Source organism: Trichophyton rubrum, assembly GCF_000151425.1.
Source record: "Trichophyton rubrum CBS 118892 genomic scaffold supercont2.12, whole genome shotgun sequence".
Classification (NCBI taxonomy): Eukaryota; Fungi; Ascomycota; class Eurotiomycetes; order Onygenales; family Arthrodermataceae; genus Trichophyton; species Trichophyton rubrum.
Window position 1 is genome coordinate 104,229 of NW_003456417.1, and position 16,525 is coordinate 120,753.

Here is a 16,525-nt window from a genome sequence, read left to right on the forward strand (position 1 = left end):
TTCGACCAAGTGCAAAGTGTGAAAGATTCCTCCTTCATTCTTTTTCAGACCTTTCCCACATCACACGTTTTTAAGCATATAATTCTTCCCATATTTTGACTGTGGAGTGCACAATCCCCAAGATTGATCTTCATATACGAGGAAGAAGCTTTTCCTTCGAAGGCTTTCCCCTTTTCTCTCCTCCTTCGTGGGAAATTCCCCTTGAGGAAGGCTCTCGTATTTCAACAGTCTACCCGCTTCTTTATTTGCACGACCTGGATCAGCTGAATTCCAGCCAGTGACGATTCATCTATCAGCCCGAAAACCCCAGCCACGTTATTAACTTAAATTCTAGCATCGTCTCTCCCATTTGTTCGTTTTCGATAAGGTGGAATACCACGTTTCGATGTAAGTATATCATCATCGCGTGTGTCGATTTCTATGTGACGCACACGTGGATTTCCATCAACACAATTCCATTGATATGAAGCGTATGGGAGACAGGTTAGCCTTCATACCTCCCTCTGATAAACCTATCAGCGGGCCATAAGATTTTGCTTCCTTCTGCGCCGAGTATGTCAACCCTTCAGCGTGCTAGCGAGAAATCGAACAAGGATAGCTGCTGACCAAAACCCAGCTGCAGGAATAATGATAGGCTGACAATAAATCTCCACGTACAGGGCGCATGTGAAGGTTTGATAGCCGACTGGGTCGGCTGAGGGGAATCAAACAGTTTTTCGCCTTGCCGTCTGGACAAAAGAGTGTTACATACAGAAGTTCTTCCCAACATAAACTTTCCTCTTTCAACTCTTTCATCAACACAGACCATGCAGGTGAGCCAAGTAACGAAAAAAAAGAAAGGAAAAGAAAAGAAAGAAAGAAAACGCCCAAGAAAGTCTCTGTGGTGGGGGGGGATCAAAGCAGAATGCCAATGATAGGGAAGCGGAATTAAGGACAGTGGGGATGAATGTACTTCAGCAAGCTGATACTTGACGTTGCACAGGGCAAGCCACCTATCAGCCAGCCCAGACCCTCCTGAAGGTCCTGAAATCTCCCAATACCATGGCGCTGTGGACTCATAGTGTGGCCCTCCCGCTCGTGCGGACAATTGGAGTTGGTGATACTCCGTACTGTTGATGAGAAACTGTGCTATTTATGACAGTCTGGGGCTATCCCCATACTATTTTTATCTCCACACTGCAACCATTGCAGTTATGGCAGCAGGCTGCTGGCATACCAAATTTCTCAACTGGGTAGAATAAGGCAATGAGCGACGCGGGCTACGGTATACTGCACAAAAGGTAAAAGCAAGGCTGATCTCTTCATTCATATCGGGACAGTATGGTTTACTGATTTTTCACCTCGATGAGGGGAAAGGGGTAGCTAGTGAAGGGAGATGGAGAGCCCTGTTCTGCCTTTCTTCAGGCCAGGATATGTTATGGGCTACTCAAAGCTCGAAGTAGCTAGGCTCGCGAAGGTGTGGGCCATAAGGCATTCATATAAGGTTGGAAGCTAAAACAACTCGAAAGCACCACATTATTATGATTATTATTACTTCTTCAAAGGTCAGAGATTCCATGCGTTTCTCTCTTCTCCTCCTTCATACGCCATACTGGATCTACTCTCACTAGCGTCAAGCAGGCAGCAACCTCTTTTTTTGGCCATTTTTGCGAGAGATGATCCCTATATTATTGGTAGCACTTATGAGTCTGCCCTTCTTTTCCAGGAATATTGTTTTAGTTACATTACAACCTCGCTTCTTGAGATGCAACCATCCAATGCCATGTGCGTCACTCATTTATTTTTAACATCAGCCTCCCTCCGCAGAAGAACCTTCACCCGCATCCCGAGCCACCCTTTTTTTTACTTGAATGTGGGTGAGTTTCCACCGATACAAAGTCGAAAGTATATGCTTGGCTGACCACAAGCACACTGACGTTCCTTTTCCTTAACTGACTGACTTACCGGCGGAGGCCTGCTTCCAAAGACAACATCCAGAGCCTCACGAAATCTTCTCTCGCTCAAGGCTCAGCCTAACCCCAAAATTTGCTGACTTGTGAAGAGAGTAAAACTAGAAAAGGAAGGTAAATATTACTGTCTTAATTTCTCCTGAAGCACTCAGCCTCTTGGTGCGGATTGTGGCCTGAGTTACGCCATATATTTGAATGATCTCCGCGTTCTCCGGGTGTTTCATGTACCTTTCCTGTCATGCATATACTTACACAAATGTCCACCCATCATCTCCAGATGTGGTACAACCTCATGGCACCAGTTCACGCTGCTAAGAATAGAACCAGGACGTCAGAACATCTCCACGGTAGAAGAGCCTCCCGTCTCCACCTCGCATGGCAGCCGTACGAAGCAGCGGTTAGCTAGGTATCTTGACTGTCAAGCGAAGCTGCACAGCTACTGATGCGCACCGTAACAGCCAGGGGAAACCTGTGCTACCTCACCAGATACTTTGCCCTCTCAACCTGCCCCGTACGGAGTACGTCTCCAAGCACTTGAATCGCCACGTTGGACAGGACACCACCCCCATCCCCCAGTCGGGCCTGACCATGGTATTACAAGTTGAGACCAGCTTCAACGAAATATTGCGGATAGCAGGCTGTCCAATGATGCCAAACTTGACAGAGCATAACCACGCTTCATGCATATAGCCTATCCAGCTTCGCAGCCAATCCCATCCAATAATGCCTGCAGATTGACTTGGCTTTTTGTGTGGTAAAAGAAACTACCCAATTCATCGATTTCAGGCGATCGGCAATCCAAATTGACTGGATATATCCAAAAAAGCAAACGTCGACTCAGAAATACTTATCCGGGGGCCAGCCACTAATGCAGGAGAGGCACGATGAAACTGGCTGACAGACCTCGGGGAGATTTGCACCGGGCCAAAGAAGAAGCCGAGCCGACAAGGCAGCGCTCGTCATATCCGCGAACGCCATGATGTGCCCCAGCTTGTCTCCTCGCAACCACAAAACCAAAATAACAAAATAACGCCGCGGGTGAGCGGATGCTGCGCGAACGTTTCTTCTTCCAGTCCATCCAAGCACACCAAGATATAGGATACATACTTAGCCCGTCGTGGTATAAACTATATGCCGCCGTGGCAGGCGTGTGTATCGGTTAAATTTTCCCAAAGGGGCCAGCGCAGGACCACGCGATCGGCCGCTTGGCGCGTTCCGGAACACTGGGTGGGGGACGAGCGGATCCTTGCCGGTTTTACCGAAGCCCCACCCAAAATGCGACTAAAGCGGTTTAGCGCGCGGAAATATTGCCGCGCTGACCTCAATGAACCGCTTGACCAATCACCTACGATGCTGACCAAGCAACAGTCTATTTTTAGCAGCAAGGCGCTTATGTAAGAAACCCCTGAACCGCATTCCTGCCTCCTTTCCCCTCTATCCAGCACGGAATACTAAGCCATACCGAGGCATTCTCGATCTTACCAGATATTAACCCGCTGTTTTCATCATCATAGCTACTACGGTATTTGCGCGTGGGGTCGAACTATATGTCGATTCCAAGCGTGTAGTGAGTCGGCCGAGTTGGAGACTGCGGCCTCCACTCTGAAGATTCCAACACCTCCGTGATAAGTATGCTTGACCAACGGCATTTTGCAGGAAATCTAATGTGTGAGTCAGAATATGTCTTCCAGATACAGAGTATAAAATATACATACATAACGTTATGGCCCTCGGCACCACATGCTTACCGCTCCATACATATGAAGCGCTCCGTTCGCGGTTCTCGACTTCTTGCTGACAGGTAACATTCGCCCAATCGCCTGTTCTGGCTAGTTAACTCAGCTTAATTCTCGACCAAGTGGGCTTCCTTGTCGGCCAGATGAGGTAAATTCGCAGTGTGGCCCGTCCCTTGCGGGCTGTTGTTAGCATATTTTTATTTATACTCCGTATGGAGAAGACAGGATGCAACACCACCCGATCAACGCATTATTGTTGAACTCTCGATTCCGTGCTGATAACTTTGTAGCGACTTTCTTACGCACGAATCCATCGTCCTATCCCAAAGGGCGGTGGCGGGGCACAAACAAGCATAACCATTAGTATTTTGCAATCCAATAAAATGTTCGGACGAATTATGAATATCTCCTGTATCAGACGAGAACGCCTGAGCCGTCGCCTCTCCCTCCCACCACTGGCACTGACTTGGCATCTTTTTGCTTGTACTCAGCTGAACATGTTCATGATACGGAGTACTTATTCGACTAAATTTGGGGTGAATGTTCCAAGCCTTTCTTGGACCAGACGAGAACCTGATTTCCGAAGTCACCTTCAGGCTACTGCTTGCGAGGACCCATGAAGCATGAAGGTTTCAAACCGTCATGACTGCATCTACGTTCACGCTAAATCGTTTGTCCCATTCATAGGCGGGCCAAGCTGTCCTCGAAAGAGGGCATGAACTGTTCTTACTTATATGTATGCGAATCTATGCGCAAGTGGATGGCATACTTCGATCCAAACCTCTCCCGTCCTTTCCTTTTTCTTACCCGTCTCCGTCTCCATTCAAACGCCAAGGTTTCCATTCAGAATTGGATCGATTTGATATCACCACCGTTCAGCTCCGTCCGATTCTCAGATAACTAGGCCAGTCAAGCCAGCGACGCAGGTGGCGGAGTGGTGGCGTGCCTTGCTGACTCCCTCGGCCGGCATTTTTTATTCTAGAATACTTGTCTCTTCCAAGGCGTTTTAATGAGTCAACGCGTCTTCTCCGCGGGATGGCAGAGCGTCCACGGTAGTATTATGGTTACAATCGTTAGTTACTTGGCGATTCAATTCTCGAAGAGGAAATTGGTAAGCTGCCTACTGAATTACCCAGGGCTGAGCACTCCCTTCTGTCAACCCCACGAATGCTCCCAACCAAGCGAGATTGCAAACATACCCGCCCAATAACCCATCTCATGGGCTAGTTATTCTTCCAGAAAATATTTTCAAAAAAGAGAAGTGTGATGTGTGTGTGTCAAACAGGCAGAATCAGCCCCCGGCCGCATGCTTCGTTTACAAGCTTTTCACACCGGCAGAGGTCGGTCATGTATTCGTCCGCACACTTCTAAGATATCCGCGAGTTGCATCTCCCTACGTACGTCGTCATCATGTAACTTGATGCATTTGTGGAATGCAGGACGCCGTTTCTGCCGTGACTCGCGGCCCTTTGCAGGGCTCAAAAGACCAGGTAACTTGTCTCGGGTTTCTACCCCTATGCCTAATAACCTCGAGACTCAATTCTAAGATCACGCTACTCTGGACGTTACGTTCCGATAAATCATGCGAAACCTATGCTTTTGAAGCCAATACAAGGAAAGAAAATATACCTCGAATATCCTTAGAAGACCGAGTAGATTGATGTTCGTGCCCAACCAACATTCCACGCCCAGGATCCACTCCTGTTTGGTAGCGCTGGTTCCTTGATGGTATTGATACATTGACATGGAATCTCAACAGATGGGACCTTTTTTGAATGGCCACGCTGGACGGGAGGGATATTATGGGGCATGCATATGTACTTGGAAAAAATATATCGGAGATTTCTTGTAATAATGGCATAAAGAGTGCATTTCGGACACATGGAGATCGGGCCGCCTTAATCGTAAAAGGGTTTATAATCGGCCGATCACGGGTGATACTGTGTTGAGAACAGGGGGTTTGAGAAGCATTTAACGTCACAATAAACTCAAGAACCAACAGGTAATGAGAACTCGTGCCGGGATTCTTCAAAGATAGATTAAGATGTTCAATGGATACGTACTCTTCATACGCGGGATTGAGTTGGAGATGAATCACAAGAACGCAACAGTTTTTTAGTGATGGAATTTAGTACTAGATAAATGTTTGTTTTGCAAAAATTAGAGCACACAAGGTACTTAATGCTCTTCACCAGTAACTGATGATAATGGAAGAACAGTTCCACCGTTTTCTTGTCAAAGGGAGGTGTATATTATTCCAAGGAACACTAACTAATAGATTCCGTATCTCCAACCCCCACCGGATCAGTCGATTATTTTGTGTTATGTATTCATTCATTCGTTTTATTTATTTATTTACTTTCTTTTAACTTGAAGAAAGGGGCATACAATTACTATCCTTGATTTTCCCGTCATCTTCTTTTGACGCCCCAGCAAATGAAAGAAAGGGTTTATGTGCCGACGGCTCAGATACTACATTTTTTAAGGATAAAGGGATATCAATGGGAGGAGAACTAGGAGAGTCATGAGGCGGTTTGGTGGATAAGGGGGGAAAAGGGCCGATAGAGAATAAGGGAGGCATGGAATGATTTTAGGAGTGTAAAGGGAAAACAGATATATAACCTATAACATGATTGGCCGTAAGGATATGCAGGAGATAATAAAGAGACAGAGTGGAGGGCTGTATAGCCTGAATTATATTTGGTAGGCTGTCTGAAGTCTCCAGGCCACATTTGGATCCAGGGTTCCCATGAAAGCTGCAAAGTCAGGGATCAACTCTTTGTAACCTTGAAGAACCTATAAGATACGTGTTAGTTCTATCATCCTAGGTGAGAAGTCAAGCATTCTGGAAGTAAAGGGCCTATACGTACTTGTCTGGTAGACTGGTCTAAATCATCAAATTCAGGGGCGTGGAAGGGCTTGTCGGTCATTGATGCGACAGCACTGAAATAATCTGGCAGGCAGGATTCCAGTGCCTGCGGGTTTTGCTTAAGAACTTGGTTAAATCCCGCAAAAGCGCCCACCTTTTCTCGCGAAAACTCCACGTTTGCCATGATCAACAGGAAAGTGTATGCATACTGCGCCAGACGCGGAGCTAATTGCTCAGCACACCCTATGCCAAGGCGTCCCAGAGCAATAGCTGCATTCTCGGTCACGGAATCACGAATTTCTTCGTTGATCATAATGGCGTATAGTAAGGTATAGAGGTTCTCTGCGTAAGGGGCCATGTCTGATTTTGCATTTATAGATATCTCCCCACACGCCCAGCAGGCATTATTCACCACGCTTAACCCGGTTGATGAATCCTCATCCGCCAATTGATCCAGGTCAAGCTGTTTTAGAAGTGTCGGCATTATGGTGGGTAGAAATGGCTGTAGCTGTTCAAACAGGACCATTGCACAGTCACCAAGGACTGCGTACGCTGACATACCTACGTCGTAGTATGGATCTTGAAGACAGTAGGCAAGAAGTTGGAAGAAGGATGGCTGGGTGCTTGCCACAAGTTCCTCACTCTTTTGGCGATCAATAGCTTGGATAATCGCGGAGAGGAGATCCAAGCAAGTGATAAAGTAATCCTTGTTGGGCTCCTCGGTTGTCTGGCCATTAGCCAAGGCATTGCACTCCATAATGGTGTTATATATCAACTTGGTGCATCTGCTGAATATTGGTGGTGCAAAAGGTGTGAAGGCATGTCCATAAGCGCTAGCTATGTACCCAAGACACTCCAGGAGCGGGAATATCTCTCGGGATTCATCTGCGGCTTTGTTCCACCTTCCAATGAGACAAGGCATAAGGATAGATACTAGTGCGGGTTTTGCTAGTTCAGACATAGTACACTCGGCAAGAGTCTGTACACAGTCATAGAGAACGTCCAGGTTTCGGTCTTTGTACTTGTCGAAACAAAGCACGAACTGGCGAAGAATTGGTTCGCAGTATGGAATGATATGCGGTCCAGACTTCTCTTCCAAGCTTCTGAAGCCAGATGCCGCAGCCTCTTGGACCTTTTTGTTGTTATCCAACATGCAGTGGAGCATTCCTTCCATCATCGGCTCAAAGAAACGGGCCTTTTCAGCGGGTTCAAGGTGTGCAGCCCACCCTGAGTATCTACCCAGACACCAACAGGTGATCATTCTGACGATTGGCTCTGGGTCCGTTAGGAGTGATACTAGGTAAGGGATGAGTTCCGGTAGGTGAGGTTGAACTGTTAGCATACAACCATCAGCAATGGCACCGAGCGCCAGTACTGAGGCTTCACGATGGGCCCAGCTAGGGTTCTTCAAGTGCTCTCGAAGATAGGGGAGAACAATTTCAAACACAGGCTGATGGTATACAGTTGCGAAGATATCCAGAGCTGTGGCAGAGCTTTTTCTTATTGTCCACTCTTCTTCGGGATCATCCTCGATCTCCCCATCACTTAGATCATCATCATCAGAGTCTTCAGATTCAGGCGCTGGCTTCGTTTCACCGTTGGAGGTATCCTCACTTTCTTTTGCACTAGCCAATCGGTCAGACTTTGTTTTTGCAAACTGAGGCTTTAGATCTTCAGGTCTGTCCTGTTGGTCAGCGTCATCTGCCTTTCCTGCAATTAGAGCGGCCTCTTCTTCGTCATAAACCATATTTTGCAACAAGACGGGAATAATCTTTGGCAGGTATGGAGTCAACGCCGACCTCAACTGTTTCTCTTCTCCGGCAACTATCCAGAATTCTGAAGCATCCAACACCAGTTCTGGGTCTTCCTGGCTATGTTCCTGCATCAATACATAGTTGACGAGCCCGTCAATATAGGGGATCAGCTTTTCAGGGGCAACTTCTGCTAATTGGTTAAAGGCCTGGCAAACGGCCCTCCTAACATCCGTGTTAGGATCTTCGGCTACCTTAAAAAGGCACTGAAGGAAAGTATCCAGGGATTGCATGAGGGCGGGAGATTTGTGAGCGATGAACATGTGAACTGTCGACAAGGCCATGGTCCTGACTTTTGGTACAGAGCTTGCGGTGAACTCCATTATTTTTGGCAAAATGGCATGGATTGGTTGCTGTCCCTGGATTTCCTTTTGTAGAAGTCGATGATTGTCCTCACATATTCTTTGCAAGGCAGTCATTGCAGCCTCTTGAGTACGACTTGGAACTGAAGCAGAGGCATTCCCTACTAATGACACCAACTCCTCAAGCAAAGTTGGCCATCCTAATATCCCTCCCTGTTTAATCATTTCTGCCATGATTGTACCTGCGGAGTTCGCAACATGGGTAGATTCATCGCCCAGAGCTACCAGGCTTGCTGTTTGTAGGTACGCCAAAGCTTCTGGAGGTATCGACTGGTAGGCCACTTTTATCTTTGTCTTTAGGTTCATAGCAGCAGCCACTCGAACAACATTATATCCCTTGATATCAAAGCCAACGGCAGCAGGAGGTTGGGGAGTTCGCAGTAGGAATGATAGGTAATTGACAAAGTCAGGAGAAGATGTAGCTTGCGTGAGCATCTGTATTGCCAGCGCCGTTAAAATTGCCATTCTTATTTCAAATATACGTGAAATCAAATCCAATATAAAGCTGGATTTCTCACCTGCTCTGCATTTTTGCGAACTGCTTGATCTCGCGCATTCAACGTGTCGTTGAGATACCCCGCCAGCTGCGCCAGTGTGCTCTCCTCCGCTTGCCACGCCATCGTGAATTAGTTATATTGGGTCTCTGCGCAGAATATGGGAGCCTTCGAGATATAAGAGATCTAAATAGTAGAGAGGTCGGGCTCGAGAGAGTAAGTAGTGATATGCAAAGAAAGAAACCAACCCCCCGCCGACAGATGGGTGAGAGGCAATGTCGAGAATGCCTGCGAGAAGGAAAAGAGAGACCAGCACCAGGCGAGAATATATCTTCCTTGTCTCAATCACTCGAAGACAGCGGGCAGCGGGAACCAACGGGTCTGTCAAAGAAGACAGTTAGTTTCAGGTACAAAGGTATACGAGCAATAAAAGGCGTTGTTGCAGCCAGAAGAACCACACAACGCGCCAAGACCTCACCTGGGATCCTAGTTAGCCCTCGCAGGGAGTTACTTAAAGCCGGGTCAGTGTTTTCAAGCAAGCTTCTTGGTTTATATCTGCTCTTCCTCTCATCTCGTTCTTGTTCCTGTAGTTATTCTGTATATTTATATTTACTTTGACTTTTATTTTTATTTTTATTTTTTAACAATTTTTTTTTTTTTTTTTTTTTTGGGCAGAAAAAAAAGACGACGAAATGGGAAAGGCGGGGGGAAGCGGCAGAAAAGTCCCCGCCTCCCAAGGAAGGAAAGGCCGAGTGTTATTATTATTATTATTTTTATATCTGATATATTGATAGACACAGGGAAGGCGGACTATCTGATATATTTTGATGCTCAAGGCCAAATATTATAGATGCATTAAGGTGATTATGTATAAACCAAGAGGCTGAGGCTGACGAGCGGGGTGTGCAATTAAGTGAGAGGAGGGAGAAAAGCGCAGGGACTCAAGTGAAGAAATTCGGCGGCAACGCGAATCAGCTATATATCAAGCCCAGACGAGCTTCTTTATATCGAAAAACAGGTGCTCAAAGTATCCAGTCTGTCTCCGAGCATTCTCCAATGAAATGATCTGAGTCTGCTCGACGATGGACGGTCTTTCGGCGTGGATAGATGGAGATTGGGTGGCCCGGTTCACCATGCGTTCGATCTCCTCGCAGATGGCGCGCACTGCGTCAGCCTCGCTGACCTCAGGAGTCTTGGGGGCCCTGGCTACTGCTGAAGAGGTGTTTGGCAATTTGAACGCGAGGAAGTGGGTTGAGGATCGGTCTGAGCCCTTGAAGAGAGTCGATAGGTCCCAGTCAATTATATCCTGGTTTTCCGGGGCGGGATCTGGCTTCTCAGCAAAAAGGCTGTGCAGGGAGGTTGTGTTGACTCGTAGAGAGTTGCTAGTGCTGGGACGGTAGGCAATTGCCAGGCCCATGTTCCTCTTCTCGTCCCTCTGGGCGTCGGTCAATGTAGAGCTGATGTACGTTCCGTACTTGATGCTGGTGATCGAAGTTAGGTCGATACGTTCAAAGGATGTGACCTTTTCCGTGTTGCAGTCAAACCGGCATGAGTATACGGCTACATTTGTAAGCAGGAGAACGGTCTGTTCAAATGGTAGGGTTCTCAGGGTATTTGGCTGGCGAGGGCTTAGCATCGTCCAACCACCGATAAACTCTTCGTTCTCGTCGCTGATGACGATCTGGCAGCTGGTTTCGATTGCACTCTGGCGGGCTTTCTCCATGGATATCCCAGGGTCTGCGCTCTGAAGATTTGTCTCAAATTCATCAAAGACCCGAGTGGTCACGTTCCCAAGGAGATAGTCGATACAGGCCTGGGAAAAGTAATCTGTGAAAATGTTGGTATAGTACCGCGTCAGAGTCAGGCCCAGGTCATTCAGAGCACCGCGGTAATCACGTTTCCGAGTTCTGGTATAGTCTCCCTTCAGTGCGGCAGTAGACGAGTATTGCTTTGAGATAGCGTCTCCGTTATCTGCCCAGAGGATGTTAAACCACTGGGTGGCAGCACTTCCTTGAAGATCAATATAATGGCCTTCCTCCTTGAGTTGCTTCTCCAAGGCCCACTGTCCAAAGGCACACTGCGAGACGCCGGTGCGGTCCAAGCAGTCCATGCAGTTGGTTCTTATGACACCAGACTGGTTGCGAACAACAGCATTGTTCTGGAGGACAGTGTCACCAAAATCTTCCAGAGTCTCCGACATCCTGTCCACCAGGCGGCTGACATTCTCAAACTTCATTCCACGGCATTCTGCATGAAAGTCAAACCACTGATATGGGACTCTCTTATCTTCGGATGTCTCGGCCTTGTTAAAACTTTCTAGGTAACGCCCGTACGTCTCTGCAATGTTCACTTCCACGCCATGCTTATCTACAAGACAGACAGCATGGACCTTGCCATATCTTCTCTGGACATCATGGAAGTGCTTTGTAAAGGATACTAGATTAGTTTGAGCGGAGTGATGCATGATTGGGACTGGTTTGAAATAATAAGGAGACTGAGAAAAGTAGAGAGGTATAGATCCTCGTAGCTGAAGGAGGGAGTACACCTTTTCTGCTGGATTCCACGAAGGACTTGACAGTATCTGCTCCGTCTCCACTGAGTTTGCAGTATTGCCATCATCGTCAACACCGCGGCGAAGATAACGAACTCCTGAACGTAGCACGGAGCGGCGAGAAATTAGGGTAAGAAGAAAATTTCGATTACCATCAACCGAAGCATCCTCACTCGCCTTTTTGCTATTCTCATCGCCTTCTTCAGGAGAATTAACTTGACTATCAGCTTCGGGAGTGGATGGCATAATTCTTTCGGCAGTAAATTCATGCTGTCCGATAAAACCCTGCATTATTGGAAGGGTAAATGTGTGCCGCCCACTATCCATGAACGGTTTCATCAAGTGTCTATTCCAAAAGTACTGTTGAAATTCAGGCTTGTTAGCCTGCACGTAATTGCAGCAGAGGTAAAGAAGACAGGGAGAAATGTATTACCAATGGGTTGGCCTGGTGACATAGAGGAACATGTGTTGAAGCTGGATCTACCGGACCACACCGTCTAGTAATATCATAGTCATATGAAAAGTAGAAGCTCCGGGATCCAAACATCATTTTAGTGTACTTTAACAGCTTCGGCAGCAAGTCATAGGTTCCGGCATCTGCCACGGACGTGTTCTCGCTGGTCTCCTTGGATTCCGGCCCATCAAGAGCATCGGCTCCTAGGTTCTTTAGCTCCATGGATTCGGCGGCGTGAGCAGAACCATCGCTGGATGAAATAAGAGACCGCCTCCTGGAATCTGATAACCCAATACTTCCCCATCCTTTTCTTGCAAACCACTCTGCAGTGAATCTGCCATACCGTCCTCGCTTTTTGATAACATCTTCTGCAATACTGATTTCGCTGCTAGGCTCGTCAACTGGGGGGTATAGGTCACCTTCCGGGGATATAGCATCGAAATTATTGTGTTCATCAGCCAGGAAATCTTCGGAATTATCCGACTCGCTATCTGATAGCTCGTAGGCGTCCGGGCTATTCTCCAACGCTCGCTGTGCCTGTCTTATTGCCTTAGAAGCTTCAGCCTGGCCCGATAAAGGGATAATAGAGACCCCAGTTATCACAAAAATCGGCTTCCCCAGAATATGTGCCACCTGCTGGCGCTGGGTAATTGATATTAGGAACGAGTACGATGCCACGGAAAGCAACCCTATAGCAGCCAATTGGTTAATCTCGTGCAAGCAACTCCTGAGGAGAAAAAGACAAACTAACCAATCAAGCCATGCGACTCCAGGCAGGCGTCATTCTTGTACTGGTAGTTTGAGACCCTCGCCGGCGAGTGGATGTGGTGTGTCTTGTAGTCGACCTGTACTAGATTGGCGGACGAGCGGGTGTTGTTATGGTACGGCTGGAGGATCAAGCCGTCCACGGCCGCAATGATGAGCAGCTTTCTCGCCAGGCCAGGCATCTTGTCTGTCGGGTCTGGCGTGTGCTCGAGACAATCGCAAAGGCACCGCCAGAGAAACAGCGTCCATCCTGAGCGAGGAGAAGAGGAGGAGGAGGAGAAGGAGGAAGAGGAAGAAGAAGCGGGCCCTCGATGGGTCAAAAAGCTGGCGACATTGAAGCAAGCTCATCGAATCGCCGGCGCATCCAGTCACCTGATCCTAGTTATCGTTGTCAGATGTAAATATAACTAACTAGTCGGAAGAAATAGGGGTAAGTCTCAGCGCTTAGGACGATAGAGTAATAATCAAGAGTTTGCTATAATATCATGACAGTCGACGAGGTAGGGAGATAGACAGAGCAAAAGGCGTACAATGACAGACAGGACAGATCGATTCCCCTTCAGCATACACATCCTACTCCGAAACGCCAGGTCTACATGCAACAATAAGGAAGAGATAGATCCGGCCAGAGGGGCCCCGAGAAGGAAGAAAAGAAGATGAAGCGCCCAGAGAAAGGCCTTCGTGTATATGAACACCTCCCAAGAGTACCCATTCCCAATAATACATGGACAGGCGTAAAGTCTTTACTTATCCGCGGATAAATATCAAAATCAGGAGTATCCAAAAAGGCCAAAAATATAAAGAAGAGACGAAAGGAAAACAAGAAGGGAATAAAAGGACAAGGGAAAGGATCATTACTATCTCCTGTCTTGCTGGTTGTTTTCGTGGTCAGTTTCATGTTGGTTCTTTTTTTTTTTTTTTTTTTTTTTCAGTTTTTTTCTTATTATAATACCCGTTAATCGTGGGAAGAGGGTGGCGCCAGAAGTTGTCATTTGTAATGCATCGATCCAGTGCTGGGAGGTATGTAAATAAAAGTAGATATATCAAGAGCCCATGGAAGAGAGAAAGAGAAAGAAAAGGGTAGCAAAAAGGAAGACGGGCAAAAGGGAGCCCCTATCTCATGGCTTTGTACCGTTCGCATTGGGAATAGGGTCATCTGGGTGATGCTCTGTAGTGCCATTTGTCTGACGTGGGCTGTGGTTGTCACTGGCATCGTCGGGCTCTTCGGTGAGATCCTCTAGACCAAAGGCTGCACCGCTCTCCAGGTCATAGGACCGCATAAGCCCTTCCCTGTCACTAGGGCCGTTAAAGTATGCAATGCTTGAAGAGCTACGGCGGTGCGGATCGATACTTCTTCGTGCTTGTAGTGATCGACGGGTCTGTATACCTGCGATTCCATCAGTTGGGACAGCATCCTCATCATCTGGTCGACCCGTAGCACGGCCATCAGGATCGGTCCGGGAGAGGTTGAGCAAATAAACGCCGGAGAAGATAACGAGAAAGCCGCAGAGGAGAGATATCGTGGCGACTTTGTCTGTAGTATTAAATCCGCGAAAAAGAACAAAAGATGCGCATAGGGTGGCTGTAGTAAAGCTGACATAGTACAGGGGATTTACACTATCACGTTCACAAGTCAGTATTGACAGCTCGAGTCGTAAGGAACAGTGTAGACATCAGAAGCACAAACATAGAAGTAGAGAACTGGCTCAGAGCTTTGTTGAAGTAGTTCATCTGCGTCAATATACAGCAGACAACCACGATGGCAAAAACATAGGTTGACGGATGCGTAAACTGGTTATGTCCGTCCAGAGTGAGTTTCACGGCAATTCCGAATGCTTTGACCGACATGACCGAGACCGAACCAACAGTGGAGCAGATGGAGATATAGACAAGAGGGTTTTTCTTCCCATATTTCGGTGAAACTCGATATATCATCACGGTAGAGAAAATAGCGACAAAAGTACAGTAAAGAAGGAATCCTGCGATTGGCCAGAGTCAGCATTGCGCAAACCTAGCGGCGCTAGTCAATAATTGAAAATACCTGGCTGAAGCGCATAGTGCAAGATCTCATCTATAGTTCCGATTTCTTGATCCGGAGGCGCATGAAGGACAATGATAACTGAGCCGAGGAGTGAAAGTGCACATCCAAGCTTTCCTAGGACCCCAAGCCGCTCATTTAGGAAATATGCTCCCAGAACAGCCCTAGCTCGAATGTTAGCCGATGGGACAAATATACAATAAAGCTAACTGACCCTATTAGAACACTTAGAGCGCCGAGAGGAGTCACTAAGATCGCGGGAGCGAAGGCATATGCTGCGAAATTCGCAACCTCTCCGAGAATCACTGCAAGGGCCAAATTCAGTACAGACTCTGGCGTATAAATAGTGGTATAAACAGGAAGACGAACACGTAACTATTCCTCCCCACCACATGGGACTCTTCAAGTATGAGAATCCATCTCCTTCAAAGCCATGTCGTTCGGATGCTTGTATTAGACCCTGAATGCTGCGGTAAGCACTAGAAACAAATAACAGGAGGTCGTTTTACTTAGCACCGACCTTTTTAGTAATGACGAAACTTGTGCCTATTCAAATAATACGGTTAGAACTAGATCAACATTGCAAAGAGGATTTATTTGGCAGCAACTCACCAATGGCCATTGTCGACACGATGGCGAGACATAGCCCGATATACCTAATGCCAACCATTAGCACAACGCTTCTCCCCACTCCACAGCCTCTCCATCAGTCTGCAAGTGCTCGCCATACTTGTCCGAAACCATGTTGCCGGTATATTTCTTCTATTCAACAGTAATCCCCTCTCCTCGTCACGGTACTGCGCAATAGCTAGGTGGTCGTTCAACCGCACCGTCAAAGTAGCGCAATCGCTCCGCCAATATTAATATTATCCCTCCCCCAGGTCGAAAATCGGGCCAGCAACTTTCGGGCGCAGGTACAGGGGAAGCTTTTGCGTTTATCCCGTGGCGAGTCGCCGGGGGTAGGACCAGCGTGGCGGCAATAGAGAAAAAAAAAAAGTAAACGAGCGACGCAAGGTAGGAATGGAAAACAGGCAAGCTAACTAGTCAAGCCAAAGCAGAGCAAGCGAACAGACGAGCAGACACGTCGCAGAAACGGCCAGACAGCTCTCTAGCAGGTCAGATCCGACCGTAGTGCAGCGAGATCGTAAGTCGTGGTCCGTGGAGACCGAGGTGGAGGATGGCCATAGAAAGGCAGCGGATGACGGGCAGAGAGCGAAGAAGGACGGCGCCAGACGAGGAGACGCAGCGAGGATCTTGACTGTTCGGCCTGCTCGAGCGAACTCCGGGTTCCTTTCCAGGTGCAAAAGGGCGAAGGCTTGCGGTTGAGGTTGAACTTCAGGCCAGCTTTTTCGCTCGTTGGTTTCTTTTTTGGTTGTTTCATGAAAGCAGGTGAGCCGCTTAGCTAAGCAGGTCTAAGTATACTCTGCGCGTTCCTCCCCAGCCTGTGATCGTCAGGCACGGCGAGAGAGGGTGGAGGAGAAGGAAGACGGCAGCCG

General features: G+C 47.6%; 3 protein-coding genes across 5 annotated transcripts; all 3 read right to left on the reverse strand.

Moving 5' to 3' along the window:
- Positions 1-4,909: 4,909 nt before the first annotated feature.
- TERG_08083 (uncharacterized protein) lies at positions 4,910-9,827 on the reverse strand. Of its 3 annotated transcripts, XM_003231248.2 has the most exons (3): positions 9,246-9,827; positions 6,556-9,162; positions 4,910-6,481 (listed from the first exon to the last, which is right to left on the reverse strand). In XM_003231248.2, exons 1-3 carry the CDS (start codon positions 9,345-9,347, stop codon positions 6,380-6,382), a joined length of 2,811 nt encoding a protein of 936 aa, XP_003231296.1. In that variant the 5' UTR covers positions 9,348-9,827; the 3' UTR covers positions 4,910-6,379. The 3 variants fall into 3 exon arrangements, with proteins under 3 accessions (XP_003231296.1, XP_047607465.1, XP_047607466.1); XM_047750531.1 differs by having other exon boundaries at positions 4,910-9,162; XM_047750532.1 differs by having other exon boundaries at positions 6,556-9,827.
- A 376-nt stretch (positions 9,828-10,203) lies between these two features.
- Positions 10,204-12,111, reverse strand: TERG_08084 (uncharacterized protein; the record flags this gene model as incomplete). Its single annotated transcript, XM_003231249.2, has 1 exon — positions 10,204-12,111. One exon carries the CDS (start codon positions 12,109-12,111, stop codon positions 10,204-10,206), a length of 1,908 nt encoding a protein of 635 aa, XP_003231297.2.
- Positions 12,112-14,109: 1,998 nt separating this feature from the next.
- On the reverse strand, positions 14,110-15,773 carry TERG_08085 (uncharacterized protein; the record flags this gene model as incomplete). The annotated part of the gene is made up of 8 exons (XM_003231250.1): positions 14,110-14,608; positions 14,679-14,970; positions 15,033-15,193; positions 15,244-15,334; positions 15,399-15,489; positions 15,550-15,575; positions 15,642-15,685; positions 15,760-15,773. The coding sequence occupies 8 exons, from the start codon at positions 15,771-15,773 to the stop codon at positions 14,110-14,112; spliced, it is 1,218 nt and encodes a 405-aa protein (XP_003231298.1).
- Positions 15,774-16,525: the final 752 nt, after the last annotated feature.